Source organism: Salvelinus alpinus, chromosome 13, assembly GCF_045679555.1.
Source record: "Salvelinus alpinus chromosome 13, SLU_Salpinus.1, whole genome shotgun sequence".
Classification (NCBI taxonomy): domain Eukaryota; kingdom Metazoa; phylum Chordata; class Actinopteri; order Salmoniformes; family Salmonidae; genus Salvelinus; species Salvelinus alpinus.
In genome coordinates, this window is record NC_092098.1 from 47,000,585 (window position 1) to 47,023,983 (window position 23,399).

Consider the following 23,399-nt stretch of genomic DNA (forward strand, 5'->3'; position numbering starts at 1 on the left):
TCAGAACAACCCCTAAAAAACTAGAGCCTCTTCACAAAGATCACAAAAAACAGGAGGAACCCCTCCCAGTCACCATCCAGAAACCCTACCCTATCACATGCAGAGTCTCCATCCAGAAACCCTACCCTATCACATGCAGAGTCTCCATCCAGAAACCCTACCCTATCTCATGCAGAGTCTCCATCCAGAAACCCTACCCTATCTCATGCAGAGTCTCCATCCAGAAACCCTACCCTATCTCATGCAGAGTCTCCATCCAGAAACCCTACCCTATCTCATGCAGAGTCTCCATCCAGAAACCCTACCCTATCTCATGCAGTCACCATCCAGAAATGTATTTCTCTGAACATCTCTCAAATGACATACATGCGCACCAACAGAAAAAGGCAAATAGTACAAAAATGTTTGTTTTTTCATTCCATTTTTTTTTTTTTTAAGTTTCTCTGAATGTGAGGATAGGCCTTAGAAATGTGTCATGCGTATTAACGTATCAATTTGAAAAAAAGTGGCAATTCACAATAGATAGATATGTGTATGCATGAATGGACATTACTATAAATAGGCAACACTTAATATGACATATATGTATGTGTATTCGTCTCACCTACATAAATTATAGAAGTGATATACCTTTTGGTTATTTGTGACGTTTTGACAAACAGTCAAAATAAAATTGTATTATGCAATTGTTCTCCATCTCTTTTCTACTTCGTGCCAAAGCACAATAGAAGTGGAAGTATTACATGTAACGTCTGGAATCTATCAAATGTTTTTAAAGCAACTAATCTACTTGAGAAGCCAACTGACAAGAGACGTTTAGAAAAAGTTAATGAATGCTTCTTTCAGTACGTAATTGGACCCAAGCAAATTTCACAGTTCAATGAAAATCCCTGACCCTACCACATTTCCTACATTCAATACGGTGTCAGGTAAGCTGTGCAAAACCTTACTTTATCTGGCTAGTCGCCGTTTTCGTTGCATGTGTCTTTGGTACAAAAAGCAATCAAAATATAGTGTGCAAATATTTTTTTTAAATTCTATACGAATATCCTTTTTAACCCTCCCATTCCCATTCCCCTGCCCCAAAGTCCAAGTACCGATAACCAAAGTACATTTTTGTCAGAGCCATCTTATAATACAATGCACAGACTCTGTGGCATATATCTACATGTTCCATGTTCATATGTACATTCAGAATAGCTTGAAAGAGCAGAAATACATTACAAACCTCTTGACCTTCCCTGCACCATGTTCTGCTCTCCCTCAGTGTAAAATGGTCCACTATCCTTCAACCACTTGTGTAATCATCTCACTTTAAATACAAGGCACAATGAACAGTACTGTTATTAAATACAAATATGAACACACCAAACTAAGGAACTTCAAACTATTAGCCCTCTCATCCCTACTTTGCAAGAAGCCAATGGCGTTTTCATTTGAAGACGCTTCAACCAAAGGGTATATAGAGGAAATGGTTTGTTATGATCACATCATCTAGCTTATAGTCAGATGACTAAGAATTTTCCCATGCAAAGGATGGGAATATAGTGGCCTTCTGCTCAAGTCTATTTGAAATATCTTCTCAACTGCAAAAACACAGGACAATGGAATTGAAAAATCAGGCCAAATCGCAAAACAACCTTTCACTGCATTCCTGTGTATCCCCCCCAACTTCTACTAATTTTTAGCGTCATTCTGTCAAAGTAGACTTTCTTAAATGTTAGTAGTAATTCAGGTGCGTGTGTGTTTTTGTTGCCTTATAATGCGGTTGGCAGGTTGAGAGTATTGGGTAACATCATCTCCTCCTATGTGAATGCCACGGTGCTAGAATGGGAAAGCAGACAACAGGTATGAAGCGTTCCCTATACCTCCACAACAGTAGACACTATGGAATACCCAGTGGCTGTTTTAAGTTATTTTTTTCTTCATCTGAGAAGCACAGTTCAGTAAAAGGTGACATGGACATGGGATTGACAAGTTACTATTTAGGTTTCAATAGCAAATATCTGGTGCCGTCCCGTCGTCTCACTCTAATTATAACGGCATCCTGTGTCGCCTTTCCCACCCAGGTACGCAGGCATGAAACGGGTCGTTTGAACGCTACAGGAAATGGCTACAGCTAGAACTGATAATCATTCTGTTTTGCTTGATTTTTTTCTTTTCTTCCAACAAACATTTCGGGAGGTATTTTTCATATATTGGCTTTGAATTCGCAAACACTGCGGCCCTAAAGACACTAGCCACGTGCACTAGCCATGTGCACAAATGGCGAGTAACAGACTACTAGTGCAGAGATAGATACTAAGTTTCATTTCAGCGCATGCTCACAGTGTGAAGACATACATACATTTGGAGCGTGGTATGTATGTCTTCCCACAGGGCATGGTGATGCGATTCCTGGATGGAATGGCCATGCAGAGGGTGAGCCGTTACAGTGTGGGACAAGAATGGCGCGGATGGCTTTGAGTATGCCATCACCAAACCTCTACATGGTCCATCTACACTCTAGACGTGGGTACGCGCAGCCCGACCAGTCCTCCAGTGGGATCCCCCTTGCCAGTGTTCTCTAGGATCTGGTTAACAAAGTCAGACGTCTGCCCGGCAACTGGTGACTTCACTGCAGAAAAAAAAAAAAAAAGGACACGTTTATTTAAACAGCCATTGTTTAACTTTTTAGGGATAGGGGGCAGCATTTTCACTTTGGATGAATAGCGTGCCCAAATTGAACTGCCTCCTACTCTGTCCCAGATGCTAATATATGCATATTATTATGGATACTATTTTTCTATACTATTGGATAGAAAAAAACTCTGAAGTTTATAAAACAGTTTGAATTATGTCTGTGAGTATAACAGAACTCATATGGCAGGCAAACTTCCAAACAGGAAGTGGAAATTCTGAGGCTGGTCGATATTCAACTCATCGCCTGTTCAAATCCCTCTAAGATATGGATCTGTTTGCACTTCCTACGCCTTCCACTAGATGTCAACAGTCTGTAGAACGTCGAATGAAGCTTATGCTGTGTTGTGGGGCCGGATGAGAGGGGAATGAGTCGGTGGTCTGGCAGATTGCCAGTTCCTGGTCACGCTCTTTCCTCATGATATCGCCTTGCGTTCCATAACTTCTACAGACACGAAGGAATGCTCCGGTTGGAACGTTATTGGATATATATGATAACATCCTGAAGATTGATTCTCTACTAAGTTTGACCAGTTTATTCAACCTGTTATATAACTTTTTGAAGTTTTCGTCCGAGTTCGCCTGGACCGGCGCGAGCGTTTGGATATGTTTACTAAACGTGCTAGCAAAAGTAGCTACTTGGACATAAATACCGGACATTATCGAACAAAACAACACTTTATTGTGGAACTAGGATTCCTGGGAGTGCATTCTGATGAAGATGATCAAAGGTAAGGGAATATTTGATGTAATTTCGTATTTCTGTTCACTCCAACATGGTGGAGAAATGTTGTTATTTCTGAGCGCCGTCTCAGATTATTGCATGGTGTGCTTTTTCCGCAAAGTTTTTTTGAAATCTGACACAGCGGTTGCATTAAGAACAAGTGTATCTTTAATTCTATGTAAAACATGTATCTTTCAAAGTTTATGATGAGTATTTCCCGTTATTTGATGTGGCTCTCTGCAATTTTTTCTGATATTTTGGAGGCATTTCTGAACATGGCGCCAATGTAAACTGAGATTTTTGATATAAATATGCACATTATCAAACAAAACATACATGTATTGTGTAACATGATGTCCTATGAGTGTCATCTGATGAAGATCATCAAAGGTTAGTGATTAATTTTATCTCTATTTCTGCGTTTTGTGACTCCTATCTTTGGCTGGGAAAATGGCGGTGTGTTTTTTGGACTTGGCGGTGATCTAACATTATCATATGTTGTGTTTTTGCTGTAAAGCATTTTTGAAATCTGACACGATGGGTAGATTAACAAGATGTTTATCTTTAATTTGCTGTATTGGACTTGTTATTGTGTGAAAGTTACATATTTCTAAAAATTATTTTTGAATTTCCCGCGCTGCCTTTTCAGCGGAATGTTGTGGGGGGGTTCCGCTAGCGGAACGTGTGTCCTATTTCTGTTGCTACTTACGAAAAATACATCATCATCTTACCAAGGGTCTCTTGGATGAGTTTGTCCAGAGTTTCAGTCATGCTAGTTCCCTTGTCGTCGCAGATATCCTGCACTCTGTTCACTATCTCTTCCTTTATGGTGTTGATGACAAACAGAAGCCGATCTGGAACAAACAATAAAACAAGGGCAATGTAATTGTTATTTATTTTTAGAGAAAGAGATTGGCAATAAAGCTATTTACAAACACAACACATAATAAACTTCCTTCCCTAAACCACTAATTATACAGAAGGACAATTGACAGTCTACCAATTGCACAATGTAGAAAACGGAAACCAAGTGGGAAATCGACTATGGGAAAAGTGTATTATTCAACATAACTGATCAACATACCATATTCTGTGCCCAGACCCCACAGCTTGACTTTGTTGGCCTCATACTGAGCTTTCTTCTTCAGCCGACAGGCCCTGAACAGAGAGACAAACAGCGTGTGTAAAGGTATACATATAACAAGAACACACCTTATGTAGTAATAGTAGTAGAAGTAATAGCAGTAGTAGTAGCAGTGACAGTAGCAGCAGTAGTGACATTAGTAGTACTAGTAATAGTAGCATTAGTAGTGACATTAGTAGTAGTGACAGTAGTAGTAATAGTAGCAGTAGTAGTGACATTAGTAGTAGTGACAGTAGTAGTAGTAGTGACATTAGTAGTAGCAATAGTAGCAGTAGTAGTAATAGTAGCAGTAGTAGTGACATTAGTAGTAGTAATAGTAGCAGTAGTAGTAATAGTAGCAGTAGTAGTGACATTAGTAGTAGTGACAGTAGCAGTAGTAGTGACATTAGTAATAGTAATAGTAGCAGTAGTAGTAATAGTAGCAGTAGTAGTGACATTAGTAGTAGTGACATTAGTAGTAGTGACATTAGTAGTAGTGACAGTAGTAGTAATAGTAGTAGTAGTAGTAGTAATAGCAGCAGTAGTAGTGACAGTAGTAGTAGTAGTAATAGTAGCATTAGTAGTAGTGACAGTAGTAGTAATAGTAGCAGTAGTAGTAATAGTAGCAGTAGTAGTGACATTAGTAGTAGTGACATTAGTAGTAGTGACATTAGTAGTAGTGACAGTAGTAGTAATAGTAGTAGTAGTAGTAGTAATAGTAGCATTAGTAGTAGTGACAGTAGTAGTAATAGTAGTAGTAGTAATAGCAGTAGTAGTGACATTAGTAGTAGTGACATTAGTAGTAGTGACAGTAGTAGTAGTGACATTAGTAGTAGTGACATTAGTAGTGACAGTAGTAGTAATAGTAGTAGTAGTAGTAGTGACAGTAGTAGTAATAGTAGTAGTAGTAATAATAGTAGCATTAGTAGTAGTGACAGTAGTAGTAATAGTAGTAGTAGTAGTAGTAATAGCAGCAGTAGTAGTGACAGTAGTAGTAGTGACAGTAGTAGTAATAGTAATAGTAGCATTAGTAGTAGTGACAGTAGTAGTAATAGTAGTAGTAGTAATAGCAGCAGTAGTAGTGACAGTAGTAGTAGTAGTAATAGTAGCATTAGTAGTAGTGACAGTAGTAGTAATAGTAGTAGTAGTAATAGCAGCAGTAGTAGTGACATTAGTAGTAGTAGTAATAGTAGCAGTAGTAGTGACATTAGTAGTAGTAGTAGTGACATTAGTAGTAGTAGTAGTAGTAGCAGTAGTAGTGACATTAGTAGTAGTAGTAGTGACATTAGTAGTAGTAGTAATAGTAGCAGTAGTAGTGACATTAGTAGTAGTAGTAGTGACATTAGTAGTAGTAGTAGTAATAGCAGCAGTAGTAGTGACATTAGTAGTAGTAGTAATAGCAGCAGTAGTAGTGACATTAGTAGTAGTAGTAGTGACATTAGTAGTAGTAGTAGTAATAGTAGCAGTAGTAGTGACATTAGTAGTAGTAGTAGTGACATTAGTAGTAGTAGTAGTGATAGTAGTAGTACTAGTAGTGATAAAACTAGTACTAGCAGTATTAGTACTAGCAGCGATAGTACTAGCAGCGATAGCACTAGTAGTAGCAGCAGCGATAGCACTAGCAGTGATAGCAGTACTAATAGTAGTACTACTAGTAGTAGTAGTAGTAGTAGTAGTGACAGTACTACTAGTAGTAGTAGTAGTGACAGTACTACTAGTAGTAGTAGTAGTAGTAGTAGCATGTATCAAATTTAACTGTTACAAAGCAGAAAGTGAAGGTTCTGGAGAGCAAGAGTTGAACAAGGTTTCAAGGTGAGTATCCAGTACCTGGACGCCAGTTTGTTCTTCTCCTTGCGGGAGCGTGGGCGGGCTGTGAGGGGCAGCTCGCTGACCGGGGTCAGATCACTGATCACTTTGTTGAGCTTACGCAGCTCGTTCCCGATCTGCAGCAGCTTGCGAGGGTTAGGGGTCAAGTCCTCCACATCTGTCCGCCGAGACTTCTTCAGAGTGTACTTCCCTGTTCACACAGCCCATCACCGAGCCAGTTAACCACTGAGACATGTCCCTTAGTCAGCAGGGACAGTCAGACACATTTGTATCTCAAATGGATTCATTAAAAACCCCAAAATGTACACTATAAATAATGGAACAACAATGTTACATTTATAAGTCGCTCTGGATAAGAGCGTCTGCTAAATGACTTAAATGTAAATGTAAATGTATAACCTACATACATTATCAGGGTAGAATGTACTGTATGATGTGATCTACTGTAATCGATGAACTATGAAGAGTGTGGCTTCCATCAACTGTATGTGTAAATGCGGGAATTCATACTTCTTCACATGATTGTAGTGCAATAGATATTTTGTGGTGTGTGCTTGTACATGTCACCACTTACCAGATGTGTGTGTTTATGATAAAGTGTGTCTCACCGTGGTGTGGGCCATTCCTCTGGTACATGTTGCTGGGCAGGGTCTCCCTGTCCCACTCAGAGGGCTTGAGCAAGCATTCCTGCTTGGAGGGGGTGAGCTGCTCGCTGTACTCCCAGAAGTAGCGGCGCTTGCCCCTCTTCCTGGAGATCCCTGCCGTCAGCCCCTTCACGTCCTCCACCGCGTCATTGTCACATCCTGATCACAACAGGGAGGGAGGGAGAGAGCGAAAGACACAATTGAGAGAAAGAAGGACCAGAGAGAAAATATTAGCAAGGGAGATAAGGGTGAGGGTAGAGAGATGAAGATGGAGAGAGAGCGAGGATGAGAAAATGGCACAGGGTCAGTCGATCAGAGAGCCTTCCACATATAAAACTGCTTAAATAAACCCTTGATTATACTGTTCCATCTCAGAGCATGGCCAGGGTCACACTAACATCCACCCAAAGCAGAAACATGACCCCATTCTCAAGATCCATTTATAATCCTGACTCACTGGACCACAATGGGCCGGGCCAGGCCAGGAACTCCCAACAGGGAATAAGTTCACCAATCACATATTTCCTTTCCGTGGGACTCTGCAGCTACAAAGATATTCCCATCCAGAACTCTAAGTGATCATTACTATTACAGGGAGCTGACATTTGTAATAAACTGCCGGTCTGAAGAGAGCACCTTCAGCGACTCCAACCTCACTTCACATGGAAAAACAAAATGATTGCTATAAAGGTACATGCTTGGACTTTGGCCTCGGGGCCAATGTGAGTCTCAAAAAAGGTGAATGTCTACCTGATATATGGCTACCTGGCTCGGAGAAGGCGTCGCTCATGTCATCATCTTTATCCCCCTCATAATCATCGTCCTCCTCATCTTCCTCATCATCATTCTCAGAGAGCTCATGCTCACTGCCAAAACCCTCATCATGATCTTCATCGAGATCTTCATCCAGCTCCACCCCCTCAGCATCCTCTTCGTCCTCCCCCACCTCCTCCTCTTCCTCCTCTTCCTCCTCCTCCTCCTCCTCCTCCTCCTCAGTGAGGGCTTTCCCGGCCAGCCTGGCTCGGGTTAGGAACAGGGAGTAGTTGTGCTCCTCCTCCTTCTTCTTGTCAGAGACTGGGTCAGTCCCACTGGCAGTCACCAGGGTCTCGCTGGCCCCAGCCCCAGCTACAGGGTAGTGGAGCATAGGGGGCACAGCTCCAGACGTGCCCACTGAGGCGGGTGGCATCTCCCGGCGAGGCAGCTCTACCGTCTTCTCATAGGCCAGGGTGCTGGCGGAGGCAGAGGCGGAGGCTGCAGTAGCAGGAGCAGCCACGGGGGCAGCACAGCCAGATGTGGTGGCCAGCTCTGGGGGCTTGCTGCTGTATGTGAAGTGGTTTTCAGCCTCAACCTGATGGGAGGCCATGGGCATGTCGACTAGGGGCCGGTGGGGCATGCTGATGCGAACCTTTGCCTTGCGCACGTAGTCATTGCAGTGGTAGCCCAGGGTGGCCATCTTGCTGGTTCCCTGGGCCTTGGACATTGTCTCTGTGCTGGAGGGGACAGGCCAGGTGGCCTTCTGGGAACCCTTGGCAAAGTCGCCCAGGGGGTTCTTGACCAGGTTGGAGCAGGAAGAGGAGGGGCCCGGGCGGGCGGCTGTCTTCTTGCTCAGGGAGAGTGGGTGGAGGGAGGTGTGCTGCTTCTGGCCCCCTATCAGCAGATCAGGGTGGTAGAGTGTGTCACACACAGGGGGCTGCGAGTCCTCGCTGTTGAGCTGAGCCAAGGTGGGGGTCCGGGCAATCACCTCCTCGTCTTGGTAAGGGCTGGAGAAGTCATCCAGGCCTGCCTCCTTGGTGCCCCAGATGTCACAGCTGGTGAAACGGGTGTACTTGGTCAGGTCCTCCCAGTACGTATCCCACTGCTCAAAGTTCGAGCTGTAGGCCGGGTCGCTGTCCACCAGCTCCATGAGGTGCTCCCCACACTCCATCTCCTTGCAGTCCCCCACCGTGAAGTGATCAACTCTAGGACTTAGGCAAGCAGTCATTTCTCTGTCCTGGGGAGGAAAAGAAAGTACAGAGATGAAAATAGTGTGATAAGTATGCAACCATCTTCAATCAACAATATTCTGTGTAAATAACGTTACATTTTTTTTATTGTATTGTCATAGCATGTTGTGTTCTCTACTACACCACCTGTCCTGCCTCTCTGTGTGTATTTATTATGGATCCCCATTAGCTGTTGCCAAGGCAGCAGCTACTCTTCCTGGGGTCCAAACACATTAAGGCACTTACATAACACATAAAACAAAAAATAAAACAGTACATCATATAACATTATTACACCACTACAATACAAAATGTATAATACCACCATACAACAATATTACAATGTACGTGTGCTAGTGTAAGTGTAAGTATGCGTGTGTCTGTACCCGTGCGTGCGTGTGTGTGTGTGTCTCTCTTCACAGTCCCCGCTGTTCCATAAGGTGTATTTTTATCTGTTTAAAAAAAATAATAATCTGATTCTACTGCTTGCTTCAGTTACCTGATGTGGAATTCCATGTAGTCAAGTATTTTACAAGCATTTCACTACACCTGCAATAACTTCAGCTCAATATGTGTATGCAACAAATTTGATTTCTATGTAGTACTGTGCGCCTCCCGTAGTCTGTTCTGGACTTGGGGGATTGTGAAGAGACCTCTGGTGGCATGTCTTGTGCTAGTAGTTTAAACAGACAGCTCGGTGCATTCAGCTTATCGACATTTCTTACAAAAACAAGTAGTGATGAAGTCAATCGCTCCTCCACTTTGAGCCATGAGAGATTGACATGCATATTATTAATGTTAGCTCTCTGTGTACATTAAGGGCCAGCCTTGTTGCCCTGTTCTGAGCCAATTGTAATTTTCCTAAGTCCCTCTTTGTGGCACCTGACCACACGACTGAACAGTAGTCTAGGTGAGACAAAACTCGGGCCTGTAGGATATACCTTGTTGATAGTGTTGTAAAGAAGGCAGAGCAGCGCTTCATTATGGACAGACTTCTCTCTATTTTAGCTACTGTAGTATCAACATGTTTTGACCATGACAGTTTACAATCCAGGGTAACTCCTAGCAGTTTAGTCACCTCAACTAGCTCAATTTCCACATCATTCATTACAAGATTTTGTCGGGGTTTAGGGTTTAGTGAATGATTTGTCCCAAATACAATGCTTTTGAATTAAATATTTAGGACTAACATTTCTTGCCACCCATTCTGAAAATAACTACATCTCTTTATTAGGTGTTGCAGTAATTTCAGTCGCTGTAGTAGCTGACGTGTATAGTGTTGAATCCTCCGCATACATAGACACACTGTCTTTACTCAAAGCCAGTGGCATGTCGTTAGTAAAGACTGAAAATAGTAAGGGGCCTTGACAGCTGCCCTGGGGAATTCCTACTTCTACCTGGATTATGTTTGAGGCTTCCATTAAAGAACATCCCTCTGTGTTCTGTTAGGTAACTCTTTATCCACAATATAGCAGTCATTTCTATAAGTGCTGTGCTTTTGAATGTCCTCCCCTATAAGGGTGCTAAAAGTCTGTTGTCAATTTGTTTACTGTATAATAGCATTGTATCTGGTCAAACACCATTTTTCCCAAAAGTTTACTACGGGTTGGTAACAGACTGATTGGTCGGCTATTTGAGCCAGTAAAGGGGGCAGCGGAATTCTTGGGTAGCGGAATGACTTTTGCATCCCTCCAGGCACGAGGCCACATACTTTCTAGTAGGCTTAGATTGAAAATGTGGCAAATAGGAGTGGCAATATCGTCCTCTATTATCCTCAGTAATTTTCAATCCAAGTTGTCAGACCCTGGTGGCTTGTCATTGTTGATAGACAACAAAAAAAAAATCACCTCTTCCACACTCACTTTACGGAATTCAAAATGACAACGCTCGTCTCTAATAATTTGGTCAGTTATACTTGGATGTGTAGGTTCGGCGTTTGTTGCTGGCATGTCATGCCTAAATTTGCTAAACTTGCCAATGAAAAAGTAGTTGGCAATATCAGTGGGTTTTGTAATGAATGAGGCCAACACTTACCAGTTCGTACATGAAGTCTGGGTCTGTGTTACTCGCCAACAGGTCCGTGCTGGTCAGCACCTGATCAGCAAAAGTATAATTTTGAAAGAAATCCCCAAAGGGAAGATCCATTCCACTGATGCCGGGCTAAAGGGAAATAAACATTCCAAACTATTCAACCTGTTGCAATTCCTGTTGTCCTGTTATAATACTCTGAAGAACATGTTTAAATACAGCTTTTCCATTTCAGAGTGAAGGGAGATAATTATACTGAACAAAAATAAAAAATGCAACATGTAAAAGTGTTGGTCCCATGTTTCATGAGCTGAAATAAAAGCGTATTTCTCTCATATTTTGTGCACAAATTTGTTTACATCCCTGTTAGTGAGCATTTCTCATTTGCCAAGTTAATCCATCCACCTGACAAGTGTGGCATATCAACCTTGTGCTGGGGACAATAAAAGGCCACGCTAAAATGTGCATTTGTGTCACACAACACAATGCCACAGATGTCTCAAGTTGAGGGAGCGTGTAATTGGCATGCTGACTGCAGGAATGTCCATGAGAGCTGTTGCCAGGGAATTTAATGTTACATTTCTCTACCATAAAGCCGCCTCCAACGTCATTTTAGAGAATTTGGCAGTATGTCAAACCGGCCTCACAACCGCAGACTGTTGCCAGGGAATTGAATGTAAATCGAATGTTTACCACAACAGGCAGGACCTCTACATCTGGCTTCTTCACCTAAGGGATCGTCTGAGGGGGGAGGGTGGGGTTGCTGAGGAGTATTCCTGTCTGTAATAAAGCCCTTTTGTGGGGACAAACTAATTCTGATTGGCTGGGCCTGGCTGCGACCCTATGCCCTCCCATGGCTGCGACCCTGTCATGTGAAATCCATAGATTAGGGCCTAATTTATTTATTTCAATTGACTGATTTCCTTATATGAACTGTAACTCAGTTAAATCTTTGAAATTGTTCCATGTTGCATTTATATTTTTGTTCAGTATAGTTGTAGTTTAAAGAGGCAATCTGTTTTAAACTACGGTCATGAGGCAATTATAAATTACATTCTGTAAGAATCAATGGGTATATATAAAATGAACTTTAATTTTTTTAAATTTTTAATTAATTAATTAATTTTAATTCATGTATGCACCAACTGCAGATTGCCCCTATAACATTTAGTTAAGCATGGAGAGTAACAGTGAACAAACAACATTTGTGGGGTTGGGTCAGCATGGATAAAAAGGGGAATGTTCCCATGGACGTGGGAAATCGCCATAGGCTGTCTGTCCACTGACAGCTGTATCAAAGACTTTTCTAACTAACCGGCTCATTGTTCCATCTGTGGCTATGTCATCCACAGTGTAATTGCAGGGCAACTAGACTGAGGTCTGTCAGTTTTAGGCTACAGACTGTCCATTAACTGTCCAGCAACCTAGTTGTTTTCGCTTCAGAAGTTGGTAAATTGCAAGACTATGGAGAAACAACTGGCTAAAGCTGGACCACTTCTAAAGAACTTCCCTTCCATTACCTGAGGCATCGCCGAGCACCGATCTCTGTTCCTTATTGGGAATTTTTCCTCCGAACTCGTGTCCCAGTCGTCTTCGGATGATGTCAACCGACAGTAGAAAAATCTATGAGTTAAGTAACAAAAAGAGTCTTCTTTATTGTGGAAAACTCTGTGAACTCATGGAAGTCTAGTTCTCGTCTGATGCCTGGTGTCTGGAGAGAGATGAGAACACAGGGGGAATGGAAGGGTTCAATTAGTAAGATATTACATATGTTTGCACATTTTCCTACTTCCCCGCCTACGATCTTATACGCCTCAAACACATAATACTGTCACTTAGCCTGCAAGCTGAGATTCTGTGCAGATCGTCAAACACGGCTTCTAAGAGCAACTGTCAAGACCGGCTGTTCATTTAAATCAGAACACATAGCCTACTTCTATCAACTCTAGTGTGATATATCTTAACTCATGACTGTGTTGGTTACACTCAGTGCAAAACTGGGGGGGGGGGGCTTCCATGTTTGTAAAAAATACATAGTCGAGCAAAGTTGCCGACATTGTCCGGTTGCAGCATTTCAGATCCAGAAAATACACTGGGAGCCCTCCCTGCAGGCAGCAGATTAGTTTGATGCGAGACAGAATGAGCATTGAATAAACACTGTGTCTAGGCTATTTTTAAAACGACTCTAGCTAGCTACCATTCCCCGCTGCCAACGAAGAGTCACAAAGAGAGGGAGCAGAGTCGCTGGACCCCGTTTGCATAACAAATCATGAGAAATATGCTGGGGAGGGAGGGCACTGTGGTGGCCAGCTGTGACACAGAGCAAAACAACCCAGCTCCTCTAGTGGCGGATGACATTTTCCACCTGGTTTGCCAACTCAGTCAAATGAGCTTCTTATCACCCCTGTCTGCTTTTCACACAGCAGCTTTTGCCCGCAGAGGAAAAACACCAACAGAAAAACACCACCTCCTCTTCTCTCTGCCTGCCACAGCATCACACAGAGACACACAGACACGGCAGCATAGCCTGCAAAACAGAGCAGTAGCCCTGGCTGAAACGAGTTACGTATACCTAGTCAGTATGTTACTGGTTACGCATACCTAGTCAGTATGTTACTGGTTACACATAGCTCACCTTAAAAGCGAGATGTGTTGATGAGTCTTAAAATGCCATGCAAAGGAAAAGTAATGTGCTGTGAGTGCAGTCCTGGTCCTGAAAATACACCCACCTGTTAGAGCCACTCAGATGAGGGTGATTGTGTTTTGGGAGGCACTGTGGGGAAGCCCTTGCTGCAATGTGCTGATGCCATGCGAAACTGCCTGCCAGCCTGGCTACTGCACTCTGCCATTTTAATATCTTTGTCCTCTCTACACAGAAACATCCCCCTGGACATTAAAAACACACTGCGTGATGCCTTACTGCAACAGTTTCTAAAATGCACGCTACAGAGTAGGCCTCTCTCCTACGCTTACGATTGACCACTCACTTCCTAGTCAGATTTCTCTGATGATAGGTTTCTGTTGACGGCAGAATATGGAGATGAAAGGAAGGCCGAAATAATGCCCCACACCCAGTATTGACAGCACTGTAGTCCATCTGGATTAGGGCAGGCTACATGTCTTAGCCTTGTTGGCGCAAGATTTTGAAATAGGAGATCACGACTAAAGCATAATGGGCTCTTCAGTATGCTATGCAGACAGGTTAAGTCATTTTACCATGGGCACTGACATATGGGTCACAATCAATTATTTATATATACACTAGATGACAGACAGGGAGCACTGTTCTGAAGCCACCGCTGATCCATTTTACCACTCCCCCATCGTTGATCCATTTTACTACTCCCCCATCGTTGATCCATTTTACCACTCCCCCATCGTTGATCCATTTTACCACTCCCCCATCGTTGATCCATTTTACCACTCCCCCATCGTTGATCCATTTTACTACTCCCCCATCGCTGATCCATTTTACTACTCCCCCATCGCTGATCCATTTTACTACTCCCCCATCGCTGATCCATTTTACTACTCCCCCATCGCTGATCCATTTTACTACTCCCCCATCGCTGATCCATTTTACTACTCCCCCACCGCTGTAAAAAACTTTTTGGAAGCTATAGAAATGCATTTATTAAAGTCTACATTGTTTTTTTTCATGTTTATTCTATCACAGACACCTTAAAGCATCCTTTTTAAAATTGTGTTATGTGAGCTATACATGCAAATCAAATATATAGCAAGCCAGTTTCCTTAAAGTTGAATTTTTTTCAATATTAATGTTACTGTCCCCACCCAAACCTAAAAAAAAACATAAATACATGTAAATTTGTCCTTGAAATATTTCATTGAAATACTGTGCAATTCCATTAATTCCTATGGAGGGCTGCAGCTGAGGATGACCAATATGGCCGACCGGTGGCTTCAAAGCCTCTCATTGGCCAATACATAGCATCAGCAATCTAGTTTTTGTATATATCATTGGTCACAATGGATGTCACAAGCTGCTCCTGACGGACATTAAACTTCACTATGCATTAGCTGGCTTCAAAAGGTCTCAACACAATTGTAAAGGCATTAAGCCATAGGCATTAAGCCACAGGCCTTAGGAAACATGAGCCCACTTCACAATCTGATTGTGTGGGGAAAGAACGACAGATACAAGGGACAGTCATACTCCTGTACCAGCTTCAGGGTGGGAGGGTCTCACTCACAAGCACACAGAAAACATTGAGGCTAAACCAGCCTACCAGCAAATTGACCATTTAAAAGGGGTGGGGGGAGGGTTCTGTGTTAACTTAAACCAGATATAAAGTATGTAGAAAATAATGGACCTACATCTTTTTTATAACATACTCTTTACAACCATGGAAAGGGGGATACCTAGTCAGTTCTACAACTGAATACATTCAACTGAAATGTGTCTTCTGCATTTAACCCAACTTCTCTGATCCCTGACAACAATGAGTACAGTTACATGCACACAATAATAGAAAATCAGGCCTTCTTGGTCAAATTGCTGCAAAGAAACCTCTACCAAAAGGACACCAATAATAATAAGAAGAGACTTTGCTTGTGCCAAGAAACACGAGCAATGGATATTAGTCTGTCCTTTGGTCTGTCTGATGAGTCCAAATTTGCGATTTTTGGTTCCAACCGCCATGTCTTTGTGAGACGCATAGTAGGTGAATGGATGATCTCCGCATGTGTGGTTCCCACCGTGAAGCATGGAGGAGGTGGTGTGGGGGTGCTTTGCTGGTGACACTGTCAGTTATTATTATTTTTTAATTCAAGGCCTACTTAAAGCATGGCTACCACAGCATTCTACAGTGATACCCCATTCCATCTGGTTTGCGCTAAGTGGGACTATCATTTGTTTTTCAACAGTGCAATGACCCAACACACATCCAGGCTGTGTAAGGGCTATTTGACCAAGGAGGAGAGTGATGGAGTGCTGCATCAGATGACCTGGCCTCCACAATCACCCCGACCTCAACCCAATTGAGATGTTTGGGATGAGTTGGACCGCAGAGTGAAGGAAAAGCAGCCAACAAATGCTCAGCATATGTGGGAATTCCTTCAAGACAGTTAGAAAAGCATTCCAGGTTAAGCTGGTTGAGAGAATGCCATGCTCGTGCAAAGCTGTCATCAAGGCAAAGGGTGTAGCAATGTTTTAGATTTGAGGAATCTAAAACATATTTTGATTTGTTTAACACTCTATTGGTTACTACATGATTCCATATGTGTTATTTCATAGTTTTGATTGTCTTCACTATGATTCTACAATGTAGAAAATAGTAAAAATAAAATAAAACCCTGGAATGAGTAGGTGCCCAAACTTTTGACTGGTATTGTATATAAATATCGTCAAAGATAATATTGTGATACTCTACTTTATCAATTGCTACCCCGTCACCAACTGATATGCTTCACAAAAAAAACATTGGTGTAAAGGCCAGCATAGGTATATTTTAGAAACACAGGAAGGGACCTCTCCTGTGCCCCTTTTGCAGCACACCAAAAAATCTATCACCAGCATATCCAAGTTTCATATTATTCTGCTAATATTGAAGGTAGCATCCTACAGAGAAAGCTCCGCTTCCGTGCTGAACTGAATCCTTGCCACGTGTGTTGGCTTTATAATATAATAACAGAGAGATAATAATCTCAAGTGTGATAGGCCAATTTGGTAGTGGTAGCAGGAATTATTTGTTGTCATCTCCATTCGCTAATTAATTACAGAGAGAAATAGCTATGTTCTCTACAACTACAACAGAAAAGTAGGCTATAAACATGGCAAGATGAGTCACGCAAACTTAATACTACCGGGCAACTTCTATCAATATCATGCAAGCATATTTATAGGTCTAGGGCCAATACCAAAACAAAACCAGGATTTAAATGCAGCACCAGCAACCTTATAATAATTAACTGACTACGCCTGAGAGACATACCATTAAATGTTCAGTGTACATCTACATAGCCTAGATGTTTTAAATTGCATTGATTTTGTCTGCAAGGCTGGCAACATTTGAGATACTGTACAAAATATATATACAAAATGGACTGTTTCAGGATTATTGTTGAATTTCTGTAACAAGGATGTTTAGGTCCGTTTTATTATCTCAGTTATTACCATGTTATTATTATCACAAAGTTAACCAATACACTGAGGCAGACATCTTTCTTTCATGTACTCTGAAGGATATCCTCCTGGTCTAACCACCACAGCTGGTAATGACAACCTTGCTTTGAGGACATGTTGAGCAAAGAGTCAAGACAAGAATGTGTGTGGTATTCTCAGCCTGCAGCGCACTCCACATCAAATTTGCAACACTGGTCACCCCTAAGTTTACAGGGGCAAATCGATCATGTAGGAAAGAATTACAGCAGAAATGGGCTAAAAGTCTTCAGATCTACCACCTATAAACTACGCTGAACAAAAATATAAACGCAACATATAAAGTGTTGGTCCCATGTTTCATGAGTTGAAATAAGATCACAGAAATGTTCCATACACACAAATTTAAGCATTTCTCCGTTTCCAAGATAATCCATCCACCTGACAGGTGTGGCATATAAAGAAGCAAATGAAACAGCATGATCATTACACAGGGGCACCTTGTGCTGGGGACAATAAAAGGCCACTCTAAAATGTGCAGTTGTCACAGAACACAATGCCACAGATGTCTCAAGTTTTGAGGGAGCCTGCAATTGCCATGCTGGCTGAGGAATGTCCACCAGAGCGGTTGCTGGAGAATTTAATATTCATTTCTCTACCATAAGCTGCCTCCATTGTCATTTTAGAGAATTTGGCAGTATGTCCAACCGGCCACACAACCGCAGACCACGTGTAACCACGACAGCCCAGGACCTCAACATCCGGCTTCTTCTTCTGCATGGGGTATACTGAGCAGTATTTCTATCGGAAATAAAGCCCTGTTGTGGGGGAAAAAAACTCCTGAGTGAGTGGGCCTATGCCCTCCAAGGCCCACCCATAGCTGCACCCTTGCCCAGTCATGTGAAATCCATAGAATAGTGCCTCATTTATTTAAATTGACTGATTTCCCTATATGAACGGTAACTTAGTAAAATATTTGAAATTGTTGCATGTTGCGTGTATATTTTTGTTCAGTATAGATATAGGACTAGATGTCTAGCGTTACACGCCATGACGATGGACGATCTAACGTTAACTACTCAGCATAATACCTCTGCAATATCTGACTTTCGGAAGAGACATATGGCCAAATGTATATATTCGAGTACAGGATTGTAGTGATCAATCAACAACAACAAAAATACAATCACTAATCGACTGAATGAATAGTTTTAGGCTGCCTCAACATGGATCCCAACACAAACAAGTACAACGTCAAACTAACGTACTACTATCCTGGGCCAACACCCACGTAATCCAACAGCCCTATTGGTCAAAGCGCAGTTATAGCCCGCCTCCAGATATGCACGAATGGTCGGCTTTGCTGTCAATAGCAGGAGATTTCATTGTAGGTTGAGACTGAAAACAACAAGCAATTTAAAAGGATTGTTTTTATGGCCTAAATAGCTGACTAAATACATGCAAAATGACCCCTTGACAGGCAGAATTCGCATAGGAGATCATTTTTACTGAGGTCTATGTAATCATCTTATCATAAATTACTGAGGGAACACGCATATCTAGTTAGTCAATATTATAAACACACGACGTGGATATCTCGGTGACACTGAACAAAAGTAAGCATCGACAACCGTCCCGACTAGTTGACGCCCTTCAATCCCCGAAATGACAATTTGTCAACAAACTCGGTCAAATGCTGTCTTTATTCTTTGCTCAATTTACCTAGAATGTTCTAGATCTTTTTCTCGAGCTCTGTAGCAGCATGGTGGGGGTGGGGGGCGTGTACCCTAAGAGGATGTTGATTTTACTTGACCCAAAAAGCATTAATGGGGTAATGCCTGATTCACAGCACCTTCTTTCAACACCCGTATGATCCCCCCAAAAATAAATCACAAAATGTCAATCTTGCAAATACAAATAATTTCGTAAACAACAATTCAAGCTATTGAAAGGAGCTACATTGTGCATGCACATATCTACAGTTATCCTGATACAACAAAAAATGGTTTGTCAAATAAGTAAGCCGTTTTAGTTCAGCAGGATTTAACGCGAAAATAGCTCAATCTTGTTCCCTACCAACTAGCTCCAGTATGGCCTCCGTCCCGCCCCTCTCACAGCCGCACGATATAACCAGCTAACCAAGACAAGAGGTAACAAGCATACAACGAAGAAACATTATCCACAAAGTTTGGCAAATGGTTTTAAAAACGTTCAGCTCACCTTTAGAAACCCCATATGAACGTTTTGTGTCGTGTTTCGCTTCGTGTTTATTCCTATCTGAGCAATAACAAAGCAATTTCAATGGAGTCCACGCTGCCTTTCTCTTGCGTTTGTTTTGTTTTTCTTCTTCCTGACGGGTTCCTTGGAAAGCGCGTGACTACCTAGTCACGTGGTCCTTCACTGACCAATCGCACTGAAGCTTTAAGATTGACCCAAAACATTGCACCTAAATTACAGTATACTACTGCACACAATGCAGAGCATTGCACATACTTCAGATGCTATAATACAGTTATCCAGACATTTTTATAATAGGGAAGTAATATAAATAATTCAATAATGACACTTATATATTTCCAAAGGCTCTAGGTTACACTTGCTTGGTGCAAGCATGAAACTCAAGTCATTAGGGTTTACAAATATTATACTGTACAGTATAAATACCATCTTTGATTATATCTGCCATAATGCTATATGTTATGTACTGTGCTTTGACATTGTTACTATGTTGAGAAAAAATTGTCCAGGGCAAGATAAACATGGAACATACAGACAAGGTTAACTCATTTAGTCAACATTACTGCCTGTACAGGAAATGCTTGGGCACATTGTGTCCCCAAAAATGTGCATACAGTACAAAAACTAAATCACAAAGTGGATTTTGAGGCACCTTCAAATATTAATTGTAACAGACAAGTTGGGTGAGATAAATAAACAACAGGAGATTTGAGAAACACAAAGCTGATAGGATGAGCAAGGTCATGTGAATCCAATCATCGCTGAAGATCCTATATCCTACATTGAAAGAGCATTTAACCCGAAAATACTTAGTAACTGTGTGGTTAATAAAATAAATATAAACAAAACCAAGGATTCCATTGGTGGGAGGGTCTGAGCTCAGGGCCTGTGGGAAAGTCTGGAGGACTTAGATCTGCCTGCGCTCCCCGGCCACATGCCAGCCCCCCTCTATCAATAGAAGAGGCTATTACTCAGCAGTAAGAAATAAAACAATCACTTTCACTCAATGTGCTTGCCCCCTCATTTTCAAATTCCTACATAGATATAGCTTCCCTAGATGTTGCTAACTGTTTTACAGGCTAGCATGACTTCCATCTGGCAAGCTATTTCAGTATATTTATTACCATTATCTTAGGTAAACCAAGAGTCAGATATAAAGTTAAAAAAGCTAAATGGACAGGTTTATGATGCCTTTGGTCCTCCTGTGCCTTTCTCAGTCATTGAGGGCAGAGTCGAGGGCAGAGTCAGCGCCAGTGGAATTGCAGATACCAAATAGTGTCATTACTCAAAGCAGGTCCAAACAGTGGATTCAGCTGGGAGAGAATGGCTATCAACCAGCTGTGAAAGAACAGGGACGAGAAAAAAAAACATTACGATGGCCTTACAATTAGCATATTCATTATGCACTCTCCTCATCTGCTTCAAGCACTCTTATCATCTTTGTGTTGAATTCATCTTTAATTTGAACAAAGCCAGAATGTGGATTGTTTTGTTTTTTAGATCCAATGATGTAAAAAAAAGAATGATGCAACATACAATAACAGTATGTACTGTGGAGTGATCAATGAAATACTGTTTAAATGAGAGCAAAGAAGGAGTTGTTCAGCAAACCTCTCTCCATCATGAATTCCCAACATTTTACTGAGGAGACAATGCACTGTGCTTGTTTTGTACATTTTCTTTCAATGTTGTGGCCAGCTACTGTCGTCAGCTGGTTCATTAACACAAAGGCTCAGTAACACACAGGCATAGGCTGCTCCACAAGCTCAATATTTATCAAAAAGAGTTGCCATGTAAATAGATGCAGCAGACAATCCAAGTAACTGTTTGCTGTTTGTTTTGACTGTTTCTTGGGTCCGCCTGGATGGATCTGACTGTGCTATAATCAGGCCAGCTGTCATATTTGGCAGCAACTAATAGCCCACTCTCTGGTATTTGTTCTGAAGCACAGAGACCTTTACCTTATCCATAAAACACTGATAACTGGCAAGAGTGGTTTCATTAGGCAACATAGTTTGAAGGGAGAATCTGCAATCCTTTTTTCCCCCACTTTTAAATTGATTATATAGCCATTGATTCTTGAAGAATATAACTTAGAATTTCCTCACGTACTTTGTTGAACTTTCTAACCCAGAACCCAAATTAGCTTGTTTTCCTCTGTTGTTTGAAAACAATTTAATTATAAACAAACAATATATAGCCTCAAAACATGATTAAAACAATACTTTTTATATCTTGTATCCATAGCTCTGTATTAATTTGAGAGTGGTTACATTTCTCTAGCCCCGTCCCTCAGCTGTTTACAGAAACAGTGGTGGACTGACCGCTTTGTAAATAGTTTGAACTGCAGATTTCCCCTTTAAGTGGTGTTATCTGTAAAATGTGAATACAGGCTAAATAGACAAAGTGAACAGAAGATTCATAAATACTTGAACAGAGCCCCAATTAAAGACAGTGGATTTGTAACAAAGACGTGGCTTATTGAGCTCCTTGCAACTTCTCCCAGTTTTTCAGGGCAAAGTTCACCAATTTGATCCTCGTGTGAATCACACTGGTTTCTCACACACTTAAATACAAAAGGCTATTCTGTTTCTTTCACATTCTTGGCAGAGCTATGGAACCAATGAATGCACACGATGCCTTGTAATTACTGCCCCCTACCGGTGGAACAATATAGCACGTATGCATGCCTGTCACAATGTTTTTACATTTTTTTTCTTTTCTTTTCTTTTTTTATTAACAACAAATCAATACAAAAAGTACATGGGGAACAGAAGTATATATAAAGAATATACAAAAGGACATTTGGGCTAGGGGCGGGGCTAGGGGGTACAATATCACATTCCAGCATCACAACAGCTTTTTTTGTTTGTCTATGTGTCTATTTAATTGTCTTAAAATATAGTTCAATTTATTTTTGCAAGGTAAGAAAATGTGGTGTTTTGTTTGTAAATTACATTTGTGAATATGAAATTTGGCCAAAAGAATAATGAAATTAATTACATAAAATTGTTTCAACTTATTTCTATCATAAGTAAAGAATACAAGCAGTACATCTCTCCATAATAGTGTAAAATCTTCATAAATGTGTACAATTATAAATGTACTGATGTATTGCCACAGATTCCTTACATGAATACAATGCCAAAAAAGATACATTGTTTCTGGGTGGTCATTACAAAAAGTACAATTTGAATGCATGTTTTTTTTTAAACTTCTATATATAGTGGTTGGCAGGATAATATTTATGAATAATTTTAAAAGAAACTTCCTTAACTGTTGTTAATAAGTTAATAAGTAGGTATGTGTTTGCCTGTCACTAGCTAGCTCAGAGGTCACTAGCCTGGCTGACGCGCAACCCACGTGACTACACTGCTCTGTCGAGAGAGAAAAAAGAACACACAAGTTGAATGAAGCCTGTGCTATATAGCAAAACATCTATACATTTCACAAGGGATTTAAAAAAAAATCGTGATACTTACAACAAGTAGCAGCAAACTGCAGTCAATACTAGCATGGTAATGACGACCCTGTGAGAAGCAGATATGGCCATTCATACAGTAATGCAATGGAATTAACATGTTATTTTTCTAAAGTTTAAAGCCACACCATCAGAGTGGGCTATTACAAAAACGTAATTTGCTTATACATTTCATTAACTTTTTGTGATATAATATTGATATTATACAATAAAATCCGACAGCCAGGATTATTTTTCATTCTCATCTCTTTCACATTTCCTGCACAGTAGAAAATGAATTCTGCCCCGCAATACTCCATACTCACCCTCTGTTTGGTCCCTTCGGAATAAACCATGGTACCACCCCTCCAACAAATCCCCAAAACAGTGTAACTATAACCATAGGAATGGCAAAAGCCATGTTGCGTCTTATGATTTGTTTGTTGATTTAAGAATGTTGAATTCACGAGAAGTCCATGAGAACTACAGAACTTTAGTAGCACATCGGGAAGTCAGGTCACATGAAGAAGCGCCTACGTCAAGAATCGCGACGCATAATGTAGCCCATTGTTG

General features: G+C 41.2%; 2 protein-coding genes across 5 annotated transcripts; both read right to left on the reverse strand.

Annotated features, from left to right (window-relative positions):
• Positions 1 to 2,185: 2,185 nt before the first annotated feature.
• crebrf (creb3 regulatory factor) lies at positions 2,186 to 19,480 on the reverse strand. Of its 4 annotated transcripts, none has more exons than XM_071339591.1 (9): positions 19,349 to 19,480; positions 12,528 to 12,718; positions 11,014 to 11,073; positions 7,748 to 8,987; positions 6,962 to 7,156; positions 6,354 to 6,543; positions 4,488 to 4,561; positions 4,135 to 4,257; positions 2,186 to 2,617 (listed from the first exon to the last, which is right to left on the reverse strand). In XM_071339591.1, the coding sequence occupies exons 2-9, from the start codon at positions 12,534 to 12,536 to the stop codon at positions 2,499 to 2,501; spliced, it is 2,010 nt and encodes a 669-aa protein (XP_071195692.1). In that variant the 5' UTR covers positions 12,537 to 12,718; positions 19,349 to 19,480; the 3' UTR covers positions 2,186 to 2,498. The 4 variants fall into 4 exon arrangements, with proteins under 4 accessions (XP_071195692.1, XP_071195690.1, XP_071195693.1 ...); XM_071339589.1 differs by having other exon boundaries at positions 11,014 to 11,139; XM_071339592.1 differs by having other exon boundaries at positions 12,528 to 12,630; positions 19,349 to 19,472.
• Positions 19,481 to 19,901: 421 nt separating this feature from the next.
• On the reverse strand, positions 19,902 to 23,399 carry LOC139537799 (V-type proton ATPase subunit e 1-like). The gene is made up of 3 exons (XM_071339593.1): positions 23,153 to 23,399; positions 22,849 to 22,896; positions 19,902 to 20,704 (listed from the first exon to the last, which is right to left on the reverse strand). The coding sequence occupies exons 1-3, from the start codon at positions 23,245 to 23,247 to the stop codon at positions 20,611 to 20,613; spliced, it is 237 nt and encodes a 78-aa protein (XP_071195694.1). The 5' UTR covers positions 23,248 to 23,399; the 3' UTR covers positions 19,902 to 20,610.

What these genes read in the sequence shown, in the direction of transcription:
- LOC139537799 (XM_071339593.1), bottom strand. Translation starts at nt 23,247, where the DNA reads ATGGCTTTTGCCATTCCTATGGTTATAGTTACACTGTTTTGGGGATTT. An exon ending in CCGAAGGGACCAAACAGAGG is followed by an intron (nt 22,897 to 23,152) that starts GTGAGTATGGAG and finishes TGCTTCTCACAG; the next exon opens with GGTCGTCATTACCATGCTAG. An exon ending in GCAGTTTGCTGCTACTTGTT is followed by an intron (nt 20,705 to 22,848) that starts GTAAGTATCACG and finishes GTTCTTTCACAG; the next exon opens with CTGGTTGATAGCCATTCTCT.
- crebrf (XM_071339589.1), bottom strand. An exon ending in GAGGAATGGCCCACACCACG is followed by an intron (nt 6,544 to 6,961) that starts GTGAGACACACT and finishes CTGTGTGAACAG; the next exon opens with GGAAGTACACTCTGAAGAAG. An exon ending in ACTCATCCAAGAGACCCTTG is followed by an intron (nt 2,618 to 4,134) that starts GTAAGATGATGA and finishes TTTTTTCTGCAG; the next exon opens with TGAAGTCACCAGTTGCCGGG.